The sequence below is a fragment of the Cenococcum geophilum genome (genome assembly GCF_001692895.1).
Source record: "Cenococcum geophilum 1.58 unplaced genomic scaffold K441scaffold_12, whole genome shotgun sequence".
In the NCBI taxonomy this organism is placed as follows: Eukaryota; Fungi; Ascomycota; class Dothideomycetes; order Gloniales; family Gloniaceae; genus Cenococcum; species Cenococcum geophilum.
In genome coordinates, this window is record NW_027137570.1 from 2543947 (window position 1) to 2569339 (window position 25393).

The window sequence follows — 25393 nt, forward strand, 5'->3', positions numbered from 1 at the left end:
GAGTTACGTTAAGGTATATAATAGGGCTTAAGTAAAGCCATGTAACTAGATGGGCATTACTATATAAAGCAACGCTTAACCAGCTACCTTTATATCGCCGTCTTAGAATAATTAGAAGAAAGGGGTTAATGCTAGCCCTTATTATTTAATAGAACCCTCCTATAAAGGTATAGTAAAGTGGGGTATAGACAGGGAAGGATTATGCTCCTATCGTAGCTGTATTATAGTGCATTTATAATACTATACTAGTATCCCTAAGTTAGTAAATTGGCTCGACTTTTAAAATATAGTTAAAGCGGAGCCTACCGTCAGCTCTCCTATTAGCTAAGCGGCAAAGAGGAGCAGGATATAAAAGGCCTCTATATCCTTTAACTAGACCTATATTAAGCACAGTATCCTTTAAGGAAATCCCTCCTTACTTTCTTGTAAAGACACTTAAACTATTAGCTGCCTTATCTCTTTAATAATAAGTAACTTAGAAGCTATAATAAAGGATACCATATTATATTAGATTAAGGTACGCTCTAAATATTAATCCTTTACGGGATACCACTAATAGAGCTAGGATATACCGCTTACTTCTAATCCTAAGGGCTCTAATAAGGCCGTTAATACAGTAGGGTAGGTATACAATAGTTACTTCCCTATAGTTTTATCTATTCGCTAGCTTACTAATATAAGCAGGATAACGTGTTTCACCAGTCAGTGGGACACCCCAAAAACCACCAAAAATCTAAAAATTAGTGCCTTAATCTCTTAACAATAGCTTAATAATAAATTATAAAATTTTATAGTTGGCTTTTTATACCTACTTTAAGACTCTTATTTAACTTTAAAGGTAATTTATTAAGTACTTTTAGAGATATAGGAATTCAGCTTAAAATTGGGGGCTAAAACTCGATATCTTAATAACGGCTATTAACGGCTAGGTTTATTACCCTAAAACTTTAATAAGAGTCTTAAAGTAGGTATAAAAGGCCAATTATAAAATTTTAGAATTTATTATTAAGCTATTGTTGAGATATTAAGGTATAGATTTTCTAATTTTTGGTGGTTTTTGAGGTGTCCCACTGACTGGGGTGTCCCACTGACTAGTAAAACACGTTATCTAGTTAGCGCCAGAACGTAAGAGTGATTTAAAAAATAATAAGGCCGATATAGAAGGAACTATAAGGAAATATTCACCCCGCACTAATAAGATAAAGAAGTTGTCTTAATATAGTCCGCTTAGTAACTCCTTCTAATAAAGCTTATTAACCCCTAGCTTACTCTATTAGTGTTATGGAGTAAGTATAAGCGGTAATAATATATAGCAAAGTAGATACTATTAAGCTATATACATAAACTGTGTAATAAGGTCAAGACGTTGCGTAAGAAGAGAAGGCAGGGAAACGGGAAGAAAGGGTATATATCGTTAGCTTAGTTGCTTAGTCAATATGTGCATAGAGCAGAATAGGATTTAGGTAGTGGTCCTAGCAGAACTTAGTAGGATTTAGTGGAACTTAGCGGAATATGGCAGAATATAGCAGATTGCCGTTAGATTGCCGCAAATTGCCATCTCGTGGTTAGTCTCTAGTTGCTAAGTTGGTGGAAACAGGTAGACGTGTATAAGGTATTACGGGGGTGTCCCGTAATAGTACCCCCCCTTTAAACTTGAGCTTCTGTGAGATGGGGCTGTGGTAGTTTTAGATGGAGTTTATAAAAGTCTTCTGCGGCTTATATAAGTCCTATAGAGTTAATAGGTTCCTATAAGGGCTTAGTAAAGCCTCTCTATTTTGTGAGATATATATATTAATATTTCCGTTTGTTATACTTAATATTATTAATTCTTTTAATAAAGTACTCGTTCTTACTATCTACTTTAACTGGTGGGGGAGGGTCTTATATCTATCTAGGCAGGGCGTCTAATGCGGGAGTAGTGGGTAAGAGGACTGACGTGTAGAATACGGGGTGGATTTTAACCGTATTAGGGAGCTTTAGTTGGTAGGCGTGGGAGGAGATAACCTTCTTAACCTTATAAGGGCCAGCGTTCTTTTAATTAAGCTTCTTAGCAGGTTATTTTGTGTTTAGATTTCTTATATTTAGCTAGACAAAGTTACTAATTTAGTAGGCCGGTGCTAGGGTTTGTTTCTTATTCGCTACGGCTTTATAGATAGATTAAGCCCATATTATTTCGTTAGTAAGGAACTGTTATAGTTCCTTTATCTTCTCTATGAATTTATTTGCTTCCCCAACTTATAAGGCGTAATAAGTAGGGTAAGGAACATTACTAAAGGGTTTAAAACCTATTTATAGATACTAGCCGTAGTTAGCTAGGAATAGGGAGACTTTTATAGTTTCCGAAACGGAATTATTTATAGTAAACTTGGTAAATATAAGCCAGTTAATCTAGTTATCTTATAAGTACGACGTGTATATCTAAATGTACTGTTCTATTATAGCGTTTATACGTTCCGTTTAACCGTCTATTTCCGGGTAGTATGCTATAGATAATAGTGCTTTAATGCGGAGTTGGGTAGTTAGTTCTTTCTAAAATATAGAGATAAACTGGCTGCCTTTATTGGAGATAATTGTTTTGGGGAGTCCGTGGAGTTTTTATATATAGTCTAGGAACAGTCGGGCGATGGCAGGTATTAATATGTTAGGGTAGGCGATTAAGTATCTTATCTTAGATAGTTGGTCTATAACTACTATAATATTTATATAGCCCTTACTTATAGGGAGGTTAATAATAAAGTTAATTAAGACGTTCTTCTATCTTTGGTCTAGAACAGGCAGTGGCTTTAGAAAGCCGTTATATGTCTTATATAAAGCTTTAGCTCGTTAGCAGACGTAATAGCTAAAGACGTACCTTTGTGTTATGTTATATATATTCGGCTAGTAGTACTCCCATTAGAGTAGCTCTAGGGTTTTTCCTTAGCCTGGGTGGCCGGCTACTAGTAGGTTGTATACGTGTTTAAGGAGCTTAAGCTTAAGTTTATCGTAATTAGGGATAACTAGATAGTTTTGGTAATATAAGCGGTTTCCGCAAGCTTTATATTTACTTAGAGAGATCTTCTTAGAGCGTCTAACGCTATCTTAAATTAGCTTAAGCGTCTCTTGGATAAACTCGTTATTTAGGTATTTATTGGTTATAATCTGTTTAATTAATTAATTAGTTATTTTAAGGACTTATATTATGAGATCTTTAGTAGGAGGGTTAAATAGTTTAGGGCGAAGCAGGGTTTAATTTTAGTAAGAACGTACCTCTTTTAGTACTGGCGCGTCTTGCAAGCGTCGGGTTAGGGCATTAGGCTTCTAGCCTTAAACGCCTAGGTGATATATAATTAAGAATTAGAAACGAGACAGGTATTCTAACTAGCGGGCCTAACGGTGGCTTAGCTATTTCGTGGTTGTAAAGTACTATAGGTTCTTATAATTACTAAGGACCTTAATTAGGAATCCAGCGCCTTCTAGTTTAGGTTGCTATTGCTTAAAGCATTTAATAATAGCTAGCAGTTCCTTATCGTAGATCTCGTAGTTATATTTAGCTGGGCTTAGTCGTTTTAAGTAGTATGCTATAGGGTGTAATACTCCCTCTTTGTTATATTAAGACAGGATGCCTCTAGTGACGTAGTTAGATAAGTTAGCTTTTATAACACTTATTTAGTTTAGGTTAAAGTATTAGAGTATAGGCGCGGTAGTAAATATAACCTTTAGATAAGTAAAGGCCTTCTTATATTCCTTATTAAAGATAAAGGCTTTATCCTTTTAGGTTAGAGCTATAAGGGGTAAAACTAGGGCGGAGAAGTTGTTAATAAACCGTTAGTAGAAATTAGCAAATCCTATAAAGGCTCTTACGTCCTTAACGTTCTTAGGTTCTTGCTAGTTTATAATTACTTTAATTTTCTTTAGGTTTATTTATATGCCGTCTATAAAAATAAGAAGCCTAAAGTATAGGACTTCCGTTTTATAAAACTCGCATTTATCTATATCTAATTATAGACTAGCTCCGTGTAGGGCTTATAGGACAAGGTTAACGTGTTTCCGATATTCGGTTAGGTTATTACTATATATTAAGATGTCGTTAATATAAGCAGTATAGAAGATGTCTAGGTAGGGGCGTAGGGTATTATTTATATAATGTTGAAACGAGCTTAGAGCATTTGCGAGGCTAAATAGCGTTACTAAGTATTTAAATAATCCATACCAAGTACAAAATGCGGTAAGCTATTTATCTCCCTTTACTATACGGAGGCGGTTAAATGCAGAGATGATATTAAGCTTCGTATAGTAGCGAGCCTTACTTAGTTAGTTTAGCGTCTCTTATATTAACGGGATTAGATATCAGTTCTTAATAGTAACGGCGTTAAGGGCTTAGTAATCTACGTAGAAGCGTAAACCGCCGCTAGGTTTCTTAACAAAGATTACTAGTATAGCTATAGGTAAAGAGCTTGCTCTAATAAATCCTTTACTTAGGTTCTCGTCTAGATACTTTTATAGCACTTAGAGTTTGTTTTAGGACATTCCGTATAGGGGTCTAAATCTAGGCTGCTTTCCTTTTTTAAGTATAATCTTATAGTTGTATAGTTAGTGTTCTAGTAGCTTATCGGCTTCCTTTCGTAAGAATGCGTCTAAGCGGTAATGGTACTCTGCTGGTACCTTTGTAATAGGGTCGGTGTGCTTCTTTAGTGCTAAGGCTTTCTTAATATTAGCCATCGTAATAGCGAAAATTGTATATTTAGGCTTTTTAGCAAGCTAAGCTAGCGGAGTAGCTCTAATTATGCGGATATCTAGGGTATTAAGCTCTCTTAGATTGTCTATAGTCTCTTATATAGTTTCTTATTTAGATTTAGGTTTAGTATTAGGTATAGAGTTAGTGTTAAATTTAGGTTTAGGTTCTTTAAGTATTCTTTTCATTATAGGGTACCAGTTCTTTTAGTACTCCCATATACTAAGCTTAAGCTTCTACTTAATTTGGGGTGGTATAGTAGTTGGGGTTGGTTTATGGGGTTCGGCGGGATTTCTAGATCTTTAGTGGATATTGGTGGAAATCTTATATTGGTAAAATTCGGTGGAATTCTTAGGTTAGTGGAATCTGGTAGATTCCTTAGGCGCGGGGTGGACATTAGTGGAAATCTTAGGCTAGTGGATCTTAGTGGATCTCCTAGGTTTTAGTTTAGGGTTAGGGCAGTAAGTTGTAAGGCACTTCTGCTTATAACAGGAGGCGGTAAATAGAAGCTTAAGGTTATTCTAGTTAATAGTTACCTTATATAGCTTTATTTAAGGTTGTCTAAGGATTACTAGGTAACCTAAGGTGGTAACAAAAAGCTTAATTAGTTCTTTATGGTTTAGGTATTAGAGTTTTAGGGCTGCTATATAGGTAATACGGCCTAAGATGGTGCGTTTGCTGTTAAATCTAAATATATTAATATGCCGGTTAAGGGGGGTTAAGGTAAAACTATTATCTTACGTAAAGATCTTATTAATAAATCCTATGCCGCTAGCTCCTGTATTAATTAGGATTTAAGCGTTAACCTATTAACTATTCTGCTAAAAATAGCAGTTAATGGTTATGCTACGGTCCTAAGAGTTAGAGTTTATAACGTTAAATACGTTTAATAAGATCCTAAGGCAGAGCTATCCTAGAGAGCGACTTAGCTCTAGGATCTTCCTTTTAGAGGCAATTAGGGCGGGGTTCTTATAGAGCGTCAGTTAGAGCTTCGTCCTTATAAATAGTACTTACTAGACGTAGGGCTGGAACTAAATAAAGATCGGGGACGGTAACCGGAAGATCGATGCGGTGAACGGCTATTAGTGTTAGCCGTTTATAGATTGTTTTGGTGCGTAGGTAGGGGGACAAGGCAGTATTTTAAGATATAATTCTTCCTTCCGCATTTAAAGCAGAGGCCTAGCTTAAGGCATTATTCTCGTTTAGAGGACCCTAGTAGGGCGTAATTTAAGATTCTAGTGTTAATATCTATGGCGTTAGGGTGCTTAGGCTGAGATAATAACTTAGTGGACGTTTATAGGGTTGTCGTATTGTATTAGGGGGTAGGCTTTGGTGTTAGGCGTAGTATATCGTTGTACTATTTATTAATAACGTTTGCGTAGGCATTAAGGGCTCCTAGTAGGTCTACGCCTATTAGGGAGGTTTTTAGTTTAGAGCTTAAGAATTTAATAAGGCTGTTAATTAGTGCGGAGTCGTTTCAGCCTGTTTCCTTTGCGTAATAGTTAAATTTGGAGAAGTATACTAGAAAGCTTTTTGTTCCTTAAGTTATATAGTTTATCTTTCTTTAAGTAGTAGCTTAGCGGTTTAGGTTACCGTATATAGCTTTAAGAAGTACAACTAAACTTAGTACTAAGTTCGGTTGAAGGGGTTTAATAAGGTCAGCTACGTCTCCTCCTAGTTAACTTAGGGCGTAGCAGAGTCGGTTAGCTTTAGTTAGGTAGCGGTTAGCATTACTAGTTAGCTTATTTTTAAGCTACCTTAGAAATAATTAGAGTTCTTATCGTTTACTAGTAAATATTAGAGGATTTAGTAGTCATTTAGATTATTACGGTGCAGTAGTTGGTTTGGGGTGAGTGACTACTATAAGTTTAGGGCTCGCGTTCCGCGTATTTATTTCCGGAGACGGCGTTTAGTTTTAAGGTTCTAGCGTAGGCATTTTAAGAGTGCGGACTTCTTCTTAGAGGTCCTTAATTAATTATTGGTGTTATGCTTCTTATTCAGCTTATTATTAATTTAAAGTAGCTTAGTTCTATACAAGGGCGTCTATAAAAGACTTCTATATTTTTGCTAATTGTTTTTAGAGTGCGGATATAATACCAGCGGTTATTATAGGGGCTTCGGGTTTAGTCTGCATTTTAATAATAGTGTAGGTAGTTAACGTAACGTAGTGTTACAGAGTAAGTATAAGCGGTAATAATATATAGTAATGTAGATACTATTAAGCTATATATATAAACTGTATAATAAGGTTAAGACGTTGCGTAAGGAGAGAAGGTAGGGAAACGGGAAGAAAGGGTATATATTGTTAGCTTAGTTGCTTAGTTAATATATACACGGAGCAGAATAGGATTTAGGTGGTAGTCCTGGCAGAACTTGGCAGGATTTAGTAGAACTTGGCGGAATATGGCAGAATATGGCAGATTGCTATTAAATTGCCGCAAATTGCCGTCTCGTGGTCAGTCTTTAGTTGCTAAGTCGGTGGAAACAGGTGGACGTGTATAAGGTGTTATGGGGGTGTCCCGTGACAATTAGGGGTAATAAAGAGACTAGGTAGCCTAGTTAATTAACTTAGCTATAGGCTTAGCCAACTTAAAGGAAAAGTTAGCAGCCTTAAAAAAAGCGACCGCTATATTATAGGTTATTTAGGGAAGGTTAACAATTGGATTAACAGCCTAAGAAGTGACTAAGAAGAAATAGAAAATACTATTAGGCGGTTTTAAAACGAAATCCACACTCTTAAGAGAGGTAGTAATAAAACTTTAGATTATAGAGGTAAACGGGTTATAAAGGCTGGAAACAAGATTACGGCATTTAAGAGGAAAAGGGCACGCTTAGTCTAAGGATAGAGAAGTCTATAGAATTAAGGAGGAAATTTATTAGCTTAAATAGTACGCTCTTTAGTTATTATATCGTTTGCTTATTAAAGGAAATTTATATATTAGATTTAAGCTACTAGCCCTACCCTTTATGGTAAGTGTTTACCGCATTTATATACTTAATAAGTTAGTAAATCTAACTAAGCTTGGTATTTAAAGCGAGCAGAACCACGTTCCCTTATTACGTGTTTAAGTCTAGTTACTCTTTACTAGCGTCTTCTTTACTAATAGAGGATAGAATTTATCCTTAAAATAGAAGTTAATTTATAAAATAATAGAAGAAAATAAGGGTTTCTGGATCTAGAGGCCATAAAGGCTAATCTGTAGATATGTAGATAACTAGATAACATCAACTATTACGCCGTACTATAATATACATATCTGCTAGTAATACCGCTATAATCTATTGGCTTTATTTAAGGTTACCATTTACTTTTAAAAATTCTTATTTGTGGCTTACTTTAACCTTAACTATACTTTCTGCTTTAAGAAATAAGAAATTTCTTATAAAGATTTTCGCAATTACGTTTATCTCTTTTAGCATTTATTAAGGATTAAGGCGTTAATTAGGATTTCCTTAGCTTAGTATTTTTTTTCTATATAGTTGCTTCTATATTAAGAATCTCTTATTATTATCTATATGTAAATAAATAAGTTCTTATATATTAGATTAAAGTTAGAGACTCGCTTAATATAACTAGGGGGCATCTTACTCTAGGGGGCATCTCATTGCGTAAGACTTTGCAGCGGCAGTAGGAGTTTAAAATTAGCCTAGCTTATAGGCTTAAATAGTAAGTATAATTCTGCCTTCTTAATATATGGCTTCTTATAGTTGTGGCGTAGCTATTATCGTAATTATAGAATTAGCGCGTCGTAAATTAGGTATATAAACGAGATGCCCCCTAGAGTAAGATGCCCCCTAGTTACGTTATAGCAAGTAAGCTTAGTAAGTCCTCCACCTTTATATGCTTAGTAGTAATAAGTTAGCTACCCTATAACTTGCTTAGTTCTTAAGGTCGTTACTTTACGGATATCTTAGAATTAACCTTCGTTAACCTATCTTCTTTACCCTAGTTAAAATATGCTAGAGTCTTCTTAACTAGAATAGAATAGAACCTTTCCTTTAAAACAGTTAGTATATTCCGTATAGTAATAGAAAGAAGAGGGCCTACTAGGTCTTGTGGGTTTAGAGGCTATAAAGGTTAATCTATAGACGTATAAATATAAAATCGACTATTATACTATATAAGGATATAGCAATCTACGTTAAAGTGTCGCTTTAATCTATTAGCCTTTTCTAAGAAGGTCCCCTTTTGCTTTTAAAAGTTCTTATTTATAGCTCGCTTTAACCTCAATAGTAATCTTTACTTTAGACACATAACTATAATAAATAATTAATAGCTTAGCAGCTCTTTAGTGTTTTTATAGGATAACTAGGGTGTAGGTTAACTCTAAATTTTATATTAATAAGGTAGGAATGTTAAGAATAAATATAGGATATATCCCTTAATATTAGCCTAGGTTATAACTCTAAAAACTAAATCTTATTCTAAGAACTAGGTCTAATTCTAAAGACTATATTCTAATTCTAAAGACCGTATCCCGATTCTGTTTTTGGGAAACGGGCCTATTAACTATTAGGAACGCCTATTAAGCTAAATATACTAAACACGGCTAAAAAGGTAAACCTACTTGTTTACAGGCGGTTAGTAATTCTACCGCAATACTTTAGTAGTTAAGGTTTTAATGTCAGTCTTGCGGTCGATACCTCCGATACCCGGTATCAGGATACCCGAGTATCGGCCGATACTATCGCCGATACCCCAATACGTATCCAATACTGTAGTATTTTGCGCCACTATTACGGGATACCCCCGTAACACCTTACACACGTATACCTATTTCCACTAACTTAGCAATTAAAGACCGATTACGATACTGCAATATCCATAATATTCGCAATATTCACGATATCCGCTCGCAATATCCGTAATATCCGAGATATCTGCAATATCCGCAATATCCGAAATATCCGCGACCTCTACCCCGTCTTAACTTTACTACGCAGTTTATATACGTAGCTTAATAATATCTACTTCGTTATATATTGTCGTCGCTTATGCTCGCTCTGTAATAGCTACTATAGGAGCTAATTTTAGGCTCTTTAAGATTCCCTAGCAAGCTAAGGAGGTAGAAAAGTATATTTCTACTTTGTACGATATAGAATCTAAAGCGGAATACTTAGAATCTCCTCAGCTACCCAATCCTTTAAGCATTCTACTGCTTCAAGTATTTTTACACTAGTCTTCGTACGATCCCATGAAACTCGACGTCGAGTACCTGAAAATACCCTTTCTGGCTTATCACTTATTCCAGGTATTAAGAGAACCTCAATTGCTAGTCGTGAGAGCCGTGGAAAGCGGATACGCTAAGCTGGAAGACACCACTAGTCAATAGCCTTCGTACGACTCTTTGGAAGTAATATTGCTTTCTTACGGATATATGCCTTAAACTTATTAACTTTATCTGCTTCTGTAGCCTCTCGAAGCATATCACGATAAGCCTTTTTAAACTTAGAGAGCTCTTCTTTAAGAATATCTTCTCTTCCTCTTTGGGCGTCGTACGATGGCTTAGGATCTAGTAGTGGTGCCTTACAAAGAAATCTCTCCTAAAGCTTTTGTACGATATAGAGTTACTGCTTTCCTTTAAGAGTAAGATTACCCTATTAATTCCTTATAAATGTTGTACGAGCCTTAGGGTTTAGAACTCGTGCAGCTAGATAGTATGGAGACTTAGTAAGCTCCTTTTAATACTTCTTAAGCTTTGCTAAGGCTCGTACGACCCCTAAAAGGATAAACTCATCCTTAGATTCATTCTAAGATTATTAGTAAAAGAGAAGAATAGGGTATCGTATAATATACCTATAATTTCTAAATAGTACGTTTAAGAATAGCAATTAATTCTAGAACTCTTTCAAGTGTCAGACAACTCCCTTTAATAAAAAGGGTTGCATTATAGAAGGCTTTAAGGAAGTTGTATATTGTACAAAGCTGTATCCAATCCTCTATTAATAAGAGATCTTCTTTAGGAATATTTTTTTAATATTCCTTAATATAGAGGCTCAATCCAGTCCTAATTTTAGGATTAAGAGCCACTAATATCATCTTCCACCAGCTATTCCATCTCATATAATTATTAAGAGGAATTATACGTCTAGCTTTACTCACAAACCATGTTATATAATTTGTAGAGGAACGAATATAAATAATAAGGTTATGAAGCTTTCCTAATAGGCCTAAAATCGCTCGTATATTTCGACCTCGTTCAGCTAATCAAGCTGCCTTTGTTGATTGATTTGCTTATTATACGATACTTTCTGGCTCAACTTCTTACATCTTCCTTTTCCCCTTTCCTCTTCCTCGTGGTATCTTTATAGGAGCTAGCTGTCGTACAACATCTTTATCTTCTTTACTCTCTTCCTCATCGTCATCATCTTCTTCTTCGTCTTCTTCTTCGTCTCCTTCCTGCTCTGCTTTATCTTCTTAGTTATATAACTCCATAAGCTTCTAATCCTTCTTTAAGGGAAAGAGGAAAGCTTAAATAATTAGATTAATAACGTGTCCCTAGTAACAAATCCTTTAGTATAACACATTTCAGGAAATCTTATATATAAGGATAAGCTATTTGGATATCGTACGACATAGAACATTATTTAATCCTGTATTGTCGCCAATAAGTGCTTTAATCTTTATTTAAATACCGTACAACTTAATAACAGGTTAAAGTGCTTCCTATTAATCCTTGCTACTTTAGCTCTGTACCATACGAAGGCCAATTAAGATATTACGATAGTGATTATTAATATCAAGAAAGCTAGCACAGATGCCAAGAAGAAGAGTATAATTAGGACTGCATCAGGAAATTTTTTTTTGGGCACGTTGTCGCAAGCGAAAATCGGGGTCTGCAAAACCTGCGTAAGTCGCGATTTTGGCAATTTGCGGCAATTTGCAGCAATTTACTATAAATACGCAAGTAGCCTGTGCAAATTGCTGCAAATACGCAAGTAGCCTGTGCAAATTGCTGCAAATACGCAAGTAGCCTGTGCAAGTTGCTGCAAATTGCTAAAATTGCTAAAATCGCGACTTAAGCAGACCCTAATTTTTAGCTGCAATAAAAATACCACAAAGCTCCGCACAAAGCTCTACTAAGGCTCTGCACGAAGCTCTGCACGAAGCTCTACACAAAGCTCTACACAAAGCTCTACACGAAGCTCTACACGAAGCTCTACACGAAGCTCTACACGAAGCTCTACACACAAGCTCTACACAACTCTACACGAAGCCTCTACACGAAGCTCTACACGAAGCTCTACACGAAGCTCTACACGCAACTCTCTACACAAAGCTCTACACGAAGCTCTACAAAGGCTCTACACGAGCTCTACAAGCTCTACACGAGCTCTACACGAAGCTCTACACGAAGCTCTACACGAAGCTCTACACGAAGCTCTACACGAAGCTCTACACAAAGCTCTACACGAAGCTCTACACAAAGCTCTACACGAAGCTCTTACACGAAGCTCTACACGAAGCTCTACACGAAGCTTACACAAAGCTCTACACGAAGCTTTGCACGAGGCTCTACACGAGGCTCTACACGAAGGTCTGCGTACAGGGCTCTTGCACGGAGGCTCTACACGAGAAGCTGTACGAAGCTCTGCACGAAGCTCTGCACGAAGCTCTACACAAAGCCCTGCACGAAGTCTACACCAAGCTTTGCGCGAGGCTTTACACAAGGCTCTACATAAAGCTCTGCGTACAGAGGCTCTATGCGAGGCTCTGTACGAAGCTCCTGCACGAAGCTCTACACGAAGCTTTGCACGAGGCTCTACACAAGGCTCTACACGAAGCTCTGCATAGGGCTCTACACGAAGCTCTACGTACAGAGGCTCTGCACGAGGCTTTGCGCGAAGCTCTGCGTACGGAGGCTCTACACGAAGCTCTGCATCGGGTCCCCGCTATATTCCCGATAGCCTCTACACGTGCCTCTGCCAAGATACCCCTTATATACACCTAGGTAGCCACCTTATTTTNTACCCTTCCTTATATCCTCCCTACCTAGGGAGACACCAGAACGACAGCTAGCAGACGACCGTCGCCAGAACCAGACGACCACCGTTCGAACGACCATCCAGCGAACGCCACNAACGATTNAATCAACCGATCGATCGAATTGAACCAGAGCTTCAATATCGACCCGTCGCCGAATCGAATCAAGGCCTCCTAGGTAGGCACCCCAGACGACCACCGTTCGAATATATAGCCAGCGAACGGCCGTAGAGAACGATTCGAATTAATACGATCAATCGATCAATCGAATCAGGCGGAGCCTTCGATCGGGCCGACCTTTCCCCTAAATTACAGACAGGTAGGCATAGACAGTAGCACAGACAGGAGGCACAGACGGTAGGCACAGACGGTAGGTATAGACAGGTAGGCATAGACAGGTAGCACAGACAGGTAGCACAGACAGGTAGGTACAGACAGGTAGGCACAGACAGTAGGCATAGACAGTAGGCATAGGCAGGTAGGCATAGGCAGGTACAGANAGACAGACAGANAGANAGACAGANAGATAGACAGACAGANAGACAGANAGGTAGGCAGGCAGGCACTAGGCCTAGTTAGGAAATCGGTACACAGCCAGCAGATCGTCAGGAATACCGCCAATTAATGATTTGGAGCCTTTGCAAAGGGTATCCCCCTTATCTTAATTGCTTAATAAATAGCTCTACATTTTATATAGTTATATAGGAATATAAAATATGCAAAATATAAAATGTGCAAAATGTGCAAAATATATAAAATATATAAAACGTGTAAAATACACAGGCTCTGCGCGTTTGCTGCGAGTTGCTGTAAAATGCGCAGGCTCTGTGCAGTTTNCTGCAAGTTNCTGCAAAATANGCAGGCTCTGTGCAGTTTGCCGNAAAATGCGNAAACNGCACAAGACNATATACGACTGCCGCGACCGTACAGTTTGCCGCAAATTGCCGCAAACTGCAACAACGAGCCCGAAAAAAAATTTCCTGATGGACACGTCTAGATATCAACTGCAAGATAAATAGGTGTCTTTACAGATTAAAGTACTCGTTGTATAATATCCTAATTATTAATATAATAACGTTGAATCCATTCTGTAATTATTAAGTAATATATTGGGATAATAGTAGGTTAATTAGCCTCTCGATTAAGTGCTTTAACAAAAGCATAAAATTCTGGCCATTCGACGCATAAAAAAGGGAGCCATTGTACAATAATTAGATCAACTAGCGTTTGTTTAATTAAGTCTTTCTCCACCATACAACAAAGAACTTTACCCTTAAGCCCCTTAATTCCCCCCTTTTCTAGAAGGCTTTCGTATAATTGTTAAACTAAATCCTTTGCATGATCTCGTAATGTCATACGAGACTTATTCTTAGCTATTATCCAGTTAATATCGTGCTCCCTTTTAAGGTGTAGTTTAAGGCTACGCGTTAAAGGATAATACCCTTTAGGATCTAAAGGCTCGCAGTATTTACAGAAATAGTAACCCTTCTTTATACGACGTTCATCGTCATCTGCAAGACGAGCATGTTTATGGATTAAGGAAGTAAGTTTAGGTGTTGTATGAGATACTAAGGTTAATACAGTATCAGTATCGCCAGTAAAGAGAACAGTATCGGTATTTCTATTAAGAGAATTAAGAGTTTCAAAGTCGTTAGATAAAAGAATAGAATCCTGATTAGCCATTATAGCTTCGTACGGGTGAAATTTTAGATGTTTGTGTAAATGCCAAGCCTTCGTATGAGTATCGGCGATACGTATCGGATACTAGGCCGTATCGGGATACGGGGGTATCGGCGATACGTATCGGGGGTATCGGGTATCGACCGCAAGACTGTTTAATGTTCTTATAATCGCGCACAGGCCATATCTGCACGGCTAACGACAGTATAAGGGATAGTGTTAAGCTAAGCGGCTTAATAGTCTTAGGAGGGATAAGCATAGGGCTATTTTTACCTTAGCTTAAATCGTAACCCTACCCTAAAGCTAAGGCCCTAACCCTAGCCCTAGGAAACAGCTAATTAACTATTATAAAAAGGGCGCGATCCTAAAAACTGGATCCGGTTTTAAGAAACTAGATCCTAATTTCAGGAAATAGGTCAATTAACCGCTGTAAAAAGAGGTTAACTATTTAGTATATTAGGTTTAGCTTATTTTAGGACCAGCCACGTAATTATATATAGGCGCTTATATAACTAACCCCAGTTAACCCGCTCTCGGAAGCCTTACTATATTAGAGCCTCACGCGTTATAGAATAAACTAAAACCGGTTATTATAGCTTAGTATTTAACTAAGCTCTGCAAAGCCTTAGTCTAAGCCATATTAGGTTAGCTTAACTTTTTTACGCCCAACCTTTAATCTTCTATATTCGCTCCTACCTTACTCCCTTCCTTATACTTTTCCCCCTAGTTATTCCCTTATTATAAGACGCGCTTAATATATTCCTGGCCTCTCTGCACTTACCTACTACTATACTATCCTTATATGCTAGCCCCTTTAATCTCCCCTTTTTACCTACCTACCTACCTGCTATGCGGCCCTCCTAATATAGCTCTTAGCGCGTTTACTCACAATAGTAAATCTCTTTAAATTAGAGATAATTAAAACAAAGCCTATTAGGGAAGAACTAAATAACTTTTATAATTTATTTAACTTAACTTATTAGGATCTAGGCATCCCTAGCTCTCTAAACTTGTTACATTAGATAGGCAATAAAGGTATTTATTAATTTATTTAATAAGTCCCCTCTAATACATATAGGGCTTAAAAATCTTATAGTTAACCTTATCCTAGCATTACAAAACCTTTCTACTGCTTAATTACTGCTATCTAGCGCTAGCTATAGCACTCTTTATAGTAACCTTCTTTAACTTAGCTCCTTAGTTAATTCTAATAACTTTAATATTAAACGGTTTACTCCTCTTCTAAAATTAGTTCTTAATCGCGAATTAGATAAGGACGTATAGAGTAATACTATCGCCACTGTAACAGAGTCTACACCTCCCCCCTAACTGCTGCCACTTTACGTTTAAACCCTATATTAACGCAATATAAGTAGCTTCGCCAACTTGTCTAAATATAGGAAATATATAGATAATGTTCTAAAGGAGGAGCTAGGCCCTCTTTATATTGGGATTCCTAACTTATATAAAGTATTCTTTAGGGGAGTAGAAGGCCTTAGGGCGGTAAGCGCTGCCATTTTTAAGAAATGTAAGGAAGGGGATAATCCACTATACGCTAAGGGCGGCTAGCGTAACTGGCCTAAAAGCGTAGAGCAAGATAATATCCTAAAGTGGTTTAATAATCTAATTAGATTATTTTTGGGCTTTATAGAGGAGTATAGATCCGCCCTAAAGACACGACGAAAGCTCGTTATATATACTAAGCAGCCCTTAGAAGGGTCCGCAGCGAAGTAAAAACTAGATATTAGTTTTATAGATAATCTAATAGCTAGTAAAAGCTCCCAACACTATTAGTCGTATATACTCGTGCTAGGAGAGCTAAAGAGTAATCTAAATAATAATATAGCCTTAAAGGCATGGTTTAATTTAGGAAAATACATAAAAGAAGTCTTTGCTGCTTAGGATACTCGTCGCTTTATCTTAGGCTTTACCCTTTATAGATCTATTATACGGTTATAGGAGTATAACTAGGTAGGAGGTATTGCATCTTTACTATTTAATATTAATAAAGATAGACTATAATTTACCTTAGCGATATTAGGATTCCTCTAAATAAATAAAGAATAGCTCGGATTTAACCCTACTATTCTAATATTAAACGGCAACCGATATATCGAAATTATACATAACGGTTAGACTAAGCGTCTTATCCTTAACAAAGTTATAAAGCAGGCACGCTATATTGCTAGTTAGGCAACAACTTGCTAAAAAGTATACTATAAGGGTAACATCTCTAAGGCACCCCTTATTATTAAAGACTTATAGCAGTACCTAGAGCGCAAGGAAGAAGGTAACCTACTATATAAGGCAACGGAGAAAGGAGTAGTTAACGTAGCCAGGTACTATTACTATAAGACTATTTATATAGGTGGATAAGACGATAATATCTTTAATATCCGCAAGGGGCTAAATATTATTAAAGTAACAAACTATAGGCCAAAAGGCTTAATAATGCCTCTAAAACCAACTAGAGTATAAGGCAGTATAAGGACAAGCTAAAGTACTAGTAAAAAGAGATCTTCTAGCTATACTAACGCCCTATTACCGCCTAGTAAGCGCACGTATTCGACCTCTTTAATTAAGTACCCTATTATGCAGAATTAAGTGCATTAATACGTTGTTACTTATAACTATAGAAAGGCTCTTTATAAGGCAAGCTCTTAGGCTGCAATACTTACTGCGCTAAAGGGTGGCATTAAAGAATATAAGTCTTTATATACGCAGGCCAGTATCCTCTAATATAACATTTTAATAGGCAACCTCTTAATAAATAAGGAAGATGATAATCCTTCTTAGCGATTATTCTTAATTAACCTTAATTTTGCAATTAAAGAGCGGCGGGAAGGGCCTTTAGGAGCGCGGGGTAAGACTAGCATAAGAGCGTTTATAGCAATTAGAGTACTTCTTGGCGAGAAATACTCCTTTAGGCATAATTTAAAGTCGTTCTTCTAGGTGCTTTTTTAGATATATATATACTATAACAGGCCGGGTAAAGATATTGGTATAACTAAGTTTAAGTGCTAGAACTATAAGAATACTATAAAGCTAGCTAAGTTAAAGTCTAGGCTAGTAAGCAGGGAAAGGCATTTTCTTAACTATACTAAGATATTTACGCCTTACTATAAACCGCTAGTCCTATAGGTTAATAAGCTACAAAAGGTTATTTTCCTAATAGATGGGAGGTAGGAGAAGGAAGATAGGGGGCTTTATTTCTAGATAAAAGAGATTCTCTAGCAAGTATAGAAGGATCTAAAGGTATCGGCCAGTTAGATAGAATAATATTTTACTCTCTTATACTCTTCCACTATATATAAGTAAAGTTTTGCTAAGATTCTAATAGGGGCTTATAGCTAGCGGTAAGTGAAATGTATATAAAATAGAGTAAGGTAAGTTACCTAGGCTAGATAACCTAACCGCCCTATAACATGTCTTTTTAACTATAGTATAGTTATAATTATAATTAGCCTTTATAAGGTGCGAATAACATCCCCTCCTATATAGAGACGTTATTATATATTAGTATCTCCGCACTAGCTAGTCTACCCTATAAAGAGCTCTCGTGTTAATTTAAAAGTTAGGTGGCCTTTTAGCGCTCTTAGAGAGAGCGAGTAGGATAAAAAAACTGTTTTCCTAATTACTCTTCTAGTTTCGCGAATCCTAAAACCGTAATTTAAGAAATAGGATCTAGATTTACAAATTGCAGAATTATAAATTAGGAAATAGAAAACTAATTTTGGAGATATAATATTAACTTTAATAGCGCTAGCCAGGGGAGTAAGTAAAAGAAAGGCCCCCATTAAGCCAGATACCTGCAATAATATATAAAATAGGATAGGACAATATCTAAGTAATTTCTTTTACTAAACAATTTGCTATGCTCTTCAAACTCCTTATTAAAGCTATTACTATTACTCTTCTCATTTATATATATATTATTTTATAGCTTAAAAGACTAAGAGAATATATATATTATCGTCTATATCCGCAGATATTCTCTAAGACCTTTCTATTATATAGGATAAAGTACTTCTTTAGAGATAACCCATCTTTTATAGGACCGTCTAAGACGCAACCTTTTTAGTTAAGCGTAAGAGCTAGCCTATAACTTCCGTTACTAACTTTATAGGGGCTACAACACTTATAACTATCGGCCGTTAAATGGGAGACACCCGCCTACTTACGACAATAATCTAGAAGATAGTCCTTTAATGCCCCTAAATAAGGAGGACTACCTAGACCTTATATTTAAGGATAAATATAAGCGCTCCTATCTTCCTAAGTATAAGGGTTAAGGTTAAGTCTTTTAGGGACGTTAATAGTAAGTAGGTAATACGCGTAAACCTTTTATACTTTACTAATATAATAACAGTTAGCTTTAAGTAATATTAGTAATAATCTATAAGCATTTTATTACTCTTATACTTTAGTTAAAGTATTTTTAGTTACGGGATCGCACTATTAGATGTTTTTATATCTATATAGGATACTTTAATAGAACTATTAAGAGATGCCTTTATAGACTTGCCCACGTATCTCTTTAAGTATATTCCACTAATAAATAGTTAGGGTTCCTACTAATAGTAAATTCCATAGAAAAAGCGCAGGGTAACTCTTATTAGATATACCTTATTCTTAAAAAAACTAAAATAAATGCGACTTTATATTGCCTAACTAACGAATTCGCCCTCCTATTTTGGTAAAACGGCTACTACGCTAAGGACTATACTAAGATATTCTTCTACATCCTAACTATTAGCTAATGCTGCCTTTTAGTTAATTACTTATATAAAAACTATATATTAGCGAAACTATTCTAGATAGCCTTTTAAGCTCCGCCTAATATATATTTACGCCACGTATAAAAATAGCCTTTAAATATTACGGACTAAAGATTTATTTTAAGTTACGGTAACACTACTTAATTAATTTAATTTTTCCTTAAACGGCGTATAAAAGCTAAAATCCTTACTATAAGAGGAGTATAAGCCCCAAGCTCTATAAGGAATTTAAGAATATTAGCTATACCTAAGACAACGCTTACGCTACTCGCCGCTGTGCGCCTATACTGGCTTAGTGCATTAATATTAGCACCTACCTTAATAAGCAGCCGAAGCACATCTATATATCTATTATTAGCCGCATAGTACAGTAGTGTATTAGCGCCTTAATTAAACAGGCTTATATCCTAAAAGTCCCTCCCAAGATCCCTAATCTAATTAGTAGAGATATCCGCGCCCTTGTTAATAAGAAGTTAAATAGCATCCGTAAATCCCTGTCTGGTAGCAAAATATAATAGTATAAAGCCGGAAATATTACGCTTTAAGATATCTACTCCCACCTTAAGTAGTAGCTTTATTAAAACGGTTTTTCCTTACCCCGCTAGGAGGTATAATAATATATTTCCGTAAGGATCTCTTACGTAGATATTAACCTTTTTTTTATAGTAAGGATTTAAAAGTAAATATACGGTTATAAATAGCGGCCTATTCCAAAACTAACCCCCTTTTTTTTCTCTATAGTAGAGTATAATATTACTAAGTTTAGTTATTAGATAGCCGGAGAGCTTATAGGTATATATAAGAGCGATAAAATAAAGCTTACTTATTAGAGCTATATATAAATAATTCGCCAACTAATTAAGTAAGCTTAGACTCGCTAGATTAAGATAATTTATAACCATAAAGAGGAGTTCTAAAGGAAGGTTAACTAGATAAAGGGCTACTATAGCTATAGAAGCGATTATTACCGGGCTATTAACCTAGTAAGAGAGTTAACTTAACTTAATTAACCCTATAAGGAGGGGTATAAGCAGAGGTAGATATAGCAAAAAATCTTAGAGGTAGAAAATAAAGAAAGTTTAAAAGGGCTATAGTTATATAAGAAGGTTAACGCTAGAGTATTTATACGGAATCCTAAGCACTACCTCTAATAGTGTATTAATTCTCCTATATTCGAGGTGTAGTTCTATAGAGTTTAGATTTTAATTTTTCTAATTTAGTATTCCAAATTCATTTTCTAGAAAAACGACTTTAGAATCTAGATTTCGATTTACGCTAACATAAATTTATTCTTTAGAAAAATTAACCTTTAGTTTTAAGGGACATAATAGATCCTTTAATTAAACTATAATAATTACCCTAGCTATATTTTCTGCAAACTTATTTTTAGGAACCTAAAACTTAAGTATTTGGGCAAATTTATTAAAGGAATAAGAGGTAGGAATAGTTAGGGTTATAAAAAGTTTAAACGGAATTCTATATTAAGCAATATAACAATATATATATTTTTTACTTTACGGTTAAATTACTTCCGTAAATGCAAATCTGGTTATCGTAAGTATTAGTCCATTTAAAACTATTCTAGCTATTTCTACTATTTACGTTTTAATAGAATGCTCGGAAGAGGCCTCTCTAGTGCTTAATAATTAATACAACTAAATAGGGCATTTAGACCTTAAATTATTACTAACTACTAAAGTGTTTTTAGAAGCCTACTAATTACCCTTAGCTTGCTTATAATCCCTCTAATTAATATATATACCTCCTTGTCTATACTTTTTATAGTAAAGTATATACGCCGTCTAAATAATGGGACGCCCTTTAGTATAGACTCTATATAAGCCACTAGCCGCCTAAAGATAAGGAAGAAGGAAGAGGTCCTAATAAGGGTATAATAAAGGTTCTCTCTACCTTAATAATTAAGAGTTAAACGGCAAAATATAGTCCCTTAATATTAAAAGTTACTATTAACGAAATAAGGTACGTTATTAAGCTTAAGGTAGAAAATAGAAGTATAGATTAAATCCTTTACTAGGGTTACTTATATACTAAACGTAATAGAATTATATACCAATTATTTAAGATCCTTAAGTAAAGATAAATTATTAATATTTGGCTCTACACTATTAAAAAATGCATTAAGACAATAGTATTGGCTACGCGCTTCTATTGGCACGCTATTATAGAACTTTTTTTATTTTCTTTCTCTATCTAAATTGGCTATAAATGCCTAGACTAGGCGCGAAATATATTAATTTATAACTGGGGATTATACTCCTACCTTATATTTATAAGTAGAAGAAGTGCTAGTCCCTAGAAAGAGCATAAAATCCAGTTAGCCCTTATCTAGCTAGAGAAATTAGCATTTCTAAAAAGTAATAAATAAGGATTATTGCACCTAAGGCCACTATCTTAGTAAGTACTTAGGTTATTAAGTACTTTAGGCTTAAAATACTATAGAGCCGCAAATGTATAGAAAGCACTTTCCCGGCGCAGTTAGTAGGAAACTTAAGTTAGGAAGGTAGGCTCTAGAGACTTATACTTTATTAATTAATACGTTATACTCTAGTTGCTAAGCCCAAATAAGTTAGTACCCTTAAGTTAATATTAGTAAAATTAGATAAATAAATATCTTTAACCTATATACCGCACTCCCGAGGTCTTTATCCTCTATTATAGTTTAATATTAAATAAGGTATAGTTAGTTACGCAGTCGTCATTATCACCGCAACCTTTGTGTCGTTCTTTAGTAGATTAAACATTTTAGGAGAAATACCTAGACTCTATTAAAACGCGCTTTTAATAGCAGATAAATTATACTAATAGTCTCTAATAAGAGCGCTAATAAGTCTTCAAATCTTCTTATTAAGGAAAGGCGTCCTTTTTAATCTTATAGAAAAGTCTTTTTAGTAAGCTCCTTAAATTAACGGAGAGACTTTTAGAGATCGTATAGCATAAAGTATATATTAATGCCAATTAGGCCGCCTTAAAAGTATATTAGGAGACGAATTATCTAACTAGTAACTAATACGTACTAACTAAGGTCCTATAGATATAGTTAAAATAATTACAGAGCGGGCAACCAAAATGCTAAACTTGTTACTTAATGTAATTGAGGAAAGTAAGAGGTATAACGCTATAAACACCGCCTCTATTTATATAAAGAATATAAGTGCTAGCCGTAGGTAGAATAAATTAGAAGCTAGATGTTTTCTAGGGTACCCTATAAAGTAAGTAAGAAGAAATAATAAATATATGCTTCTCCGACTTCGGTTTTTAACTAAAGGTCTTAATGCACACATTATAGACCGCATGGCCGCAGTTAAAGACCTTCTTAGGCATCCTTATTAGACAGTAAAAATAAGATTTATAGCTCTTAAATAGTGCGAATTATAGCTAAAAGGACTTAAGTCGTTAATAATATATAAGTAAGGTACTCTTTATAGCGGGCTATAATACTACTTTTATAAATAAGGCTTCTATTTCCTCTTAAATAGCCAAAATAAATTTTTGTTATACATCTTTATAGATAGTGTAATTATAAATCGCGTTTCTGCAAGCGTCTATAAAAAGCGCATTAAAAATAAGTAATAGGAGGAAATCTACGCCAATTAGCTAAATAGTTAATTAGTATATTATATGACTCTTATAATAAGATCCTAGTATATAACTTACTAGCAGTAAAGCGAAAGTAGTTAAAGGTACTATAAAATGCTATAGCTATACCTAGCTTGGCATTTCACGGATTAATTTTTATAGATACTTTTAGAATTCTTGCACAATAAATCCTTAAGGATAAGATAACTAAATAAAATAGAAAGATAACTTATCTAAGCAAAATTTGTCCATTATAATTATAGAAAGCGCTTTAATATAGCGTATGTTAAAGAGAAATCTGTTATATTAGTAGGCTTATATAGCCTCTATAGAGGCTAAAAGAAGGCGTTTGCGTAATACGGAGAAATAAATGCTGTAATTCCATTTCTAATTTAATCTAAGGACTTAAATGCTATAGAAATAGGCACCTAAGTCTTTTTTAATATTGTCTTCTTATTTATATTCCTTAATACTTTTTATAATTATTCTTATATTAGTCTAAAGCTTAGCTTCCGTAATAGATGGGTTAAATATAGTAAATAAAGTGTTAAGTACTATAAGTATACAAGGAAGAGTAGATTAAGGGAGGCCATGCGGTAGAGGCTTAGTAGCTTAGTATACTAAATGCTTTAATATACTATAAAGCCCGCCTAGGTCCAAAGTAAAGTAATATATAACGTTTAAAAGAGGAGTAAGGACGTAAGTAGAAAGAGAATTTGCGATTTCTTTCGCTAAGTGATGGCCTAATTTTAACCATTTAATCTATTTTACTATTTTGTACCTATTTTATAGGCTAGGTATAGAATCTAATAAACTATAATTATAGATCTTAGAGTTAATGTATATTAATGGGCTGTTATCTCTTTATATCTTTAAGTCACTTTAAAGGTAGACCTAATAGTAGGAGTTTATTAAAGATAGATCGTTCTTTTTACTAAGGATTTGCCTAAAAAGCTTAGATTTAGTTTATCTACTAATTAGCGTAATAAAGGAAGGAGTTATATTAGGCTTTAATAAAAGAGACCTAAAAGTATAATGATAAACTCTTAGCACGCTCTTACTTCTTATATAGGTAATCCTTATCTAGGGTAGGTCGTTTATACTTAGGTAGAAAGAAATATAATTAGCACTAGCTTAAGTTCTACTATTTAGTACGGATTAACGGCTGTTTATATTTCTAAAGTAGGCCTATTATATTATGATTTTGGCGTTTAGTTGCGAATTATATATAAACGCTAGATCCAAATATCCTAATTACAAAATCTAAAATCTAGATTTTGGAATCTAGAATCTAGCTTAGCGTAGGCCGGATTAGAAAAATAAAATACGCGGTTTAATATTTCAACCGTGCTTAGGAAACTAAATCGTAACTTTAGAGTTTAATTTTCCTAAAAAGTGGTAGCTGTGGGTATTCTCTTTCTAAGCAAGAATATAGCGTTTTAATACCCTATATAAGGAGTAGGCACAAGGAAGGGATTTATACGCGCTATTCTTATATTATTTATACGAGCTTATAGGATTCCTACTTCGCGCTTTATATCTCTAGAGCTCTTTACCCATTAATAATTACTACTACTTTAAAGCTCCTATATAGATTTCCACTTTAGCAGTAAGTATTCTCGCCGCTTAAGTATAACTATTTGCTGTCCTAATAAACAGTTATAAAGAATATTACTGCTTAATCTACTAAATAAAATATTATTATTAATAGCCGAGAACCTATAAGTAGAGGGATATATTAACGCTTTCGCCTAGATAAATAACCGCCTCTATAGTATTCTAAATCCCTACCTTTATTGCTATAATGTTAAATAGAAGGATAGCACGGCAGTAACATAGGCTATAAAACGAGGACAAGATATAACTACTTAAAAATCTCTTAAAGCCGCCAAAATTGGAGTGGTAACTTAATATCAATACTATAAGCGTGCGGATTTATTATAGGTAGTAAGGAACGGACACAAATTAATAATACGGCTGTTAATTAGAAGTGGACTTAGTAGTTTTAACCTAGAGGACTTTTTACATAAGCTGTTATGTGCCGTAAGGTTTAGGTAAACGGTAGTAGTATAGCTACTCTTAGAAAGCGTTAATATAAACTATAAATAGAAAAACGGCCGGACACCGCTATTACTAGCCGTAGAAAAGGGGTATAAAATATAGTTTAACTGCTTCTAGAATGTAAAAATATTTATATTAATATAAGAGACCGCTTTAGTTAGATACTACTATTATAGGCTGTCGATTATAAGTATAATATAGTAGTATAACTTCTAGTTAAGTATAGGGGTGTTAATATTAACTTAAAGGACTTCTTAGGCAGAACGCTATTATCTATAGCTAAAGTATATAGGGACGCTATGATAGTCTAACTGCTTCTAGAGTGTAAAAGTAATAGTTTAAAATCTATAGACTAGTGTAGTAGTATAAGCATTCCTTTAATTTAACGTTAAAGGATGGGTAAAGATTAACCTAGAGGTAGTCCAACTCTAGTATATAGATTAATTAGTAGGTTAATAGTTCTTAATAATATAGCAGATATAAAATTCTATAGATTAGCTAACTCTTCTTTCTGCTAATTAATGTAATTATTTCCTATATACCTTAACCTCTTAGAGATCTACTTCCCTTCTATACCAGTTC

General features: G+C 35.0%; 1 protein-coding gene across 1 annotated transcript; it reads right to left on the reverse strand.

Moving 5' to 3' along the window:
* Positions 1-20846: 20846 nt before the first annotated feature.
* K441DRAFT_550751 (uncharacterized protein) lies at positions 20847-21065 on the reverse strand (the record flags this gene model as incomplete). Its single annotated transcript, XM_067643061.1, has 1 exon — positions 20847-21065. A coding segment is annotated over one exon (219 nt), but the record flags the coding sequence as incomplete, so codon positions are not given.
* Positions 21066-25393: the final 4328 nt, after the last annotated feature.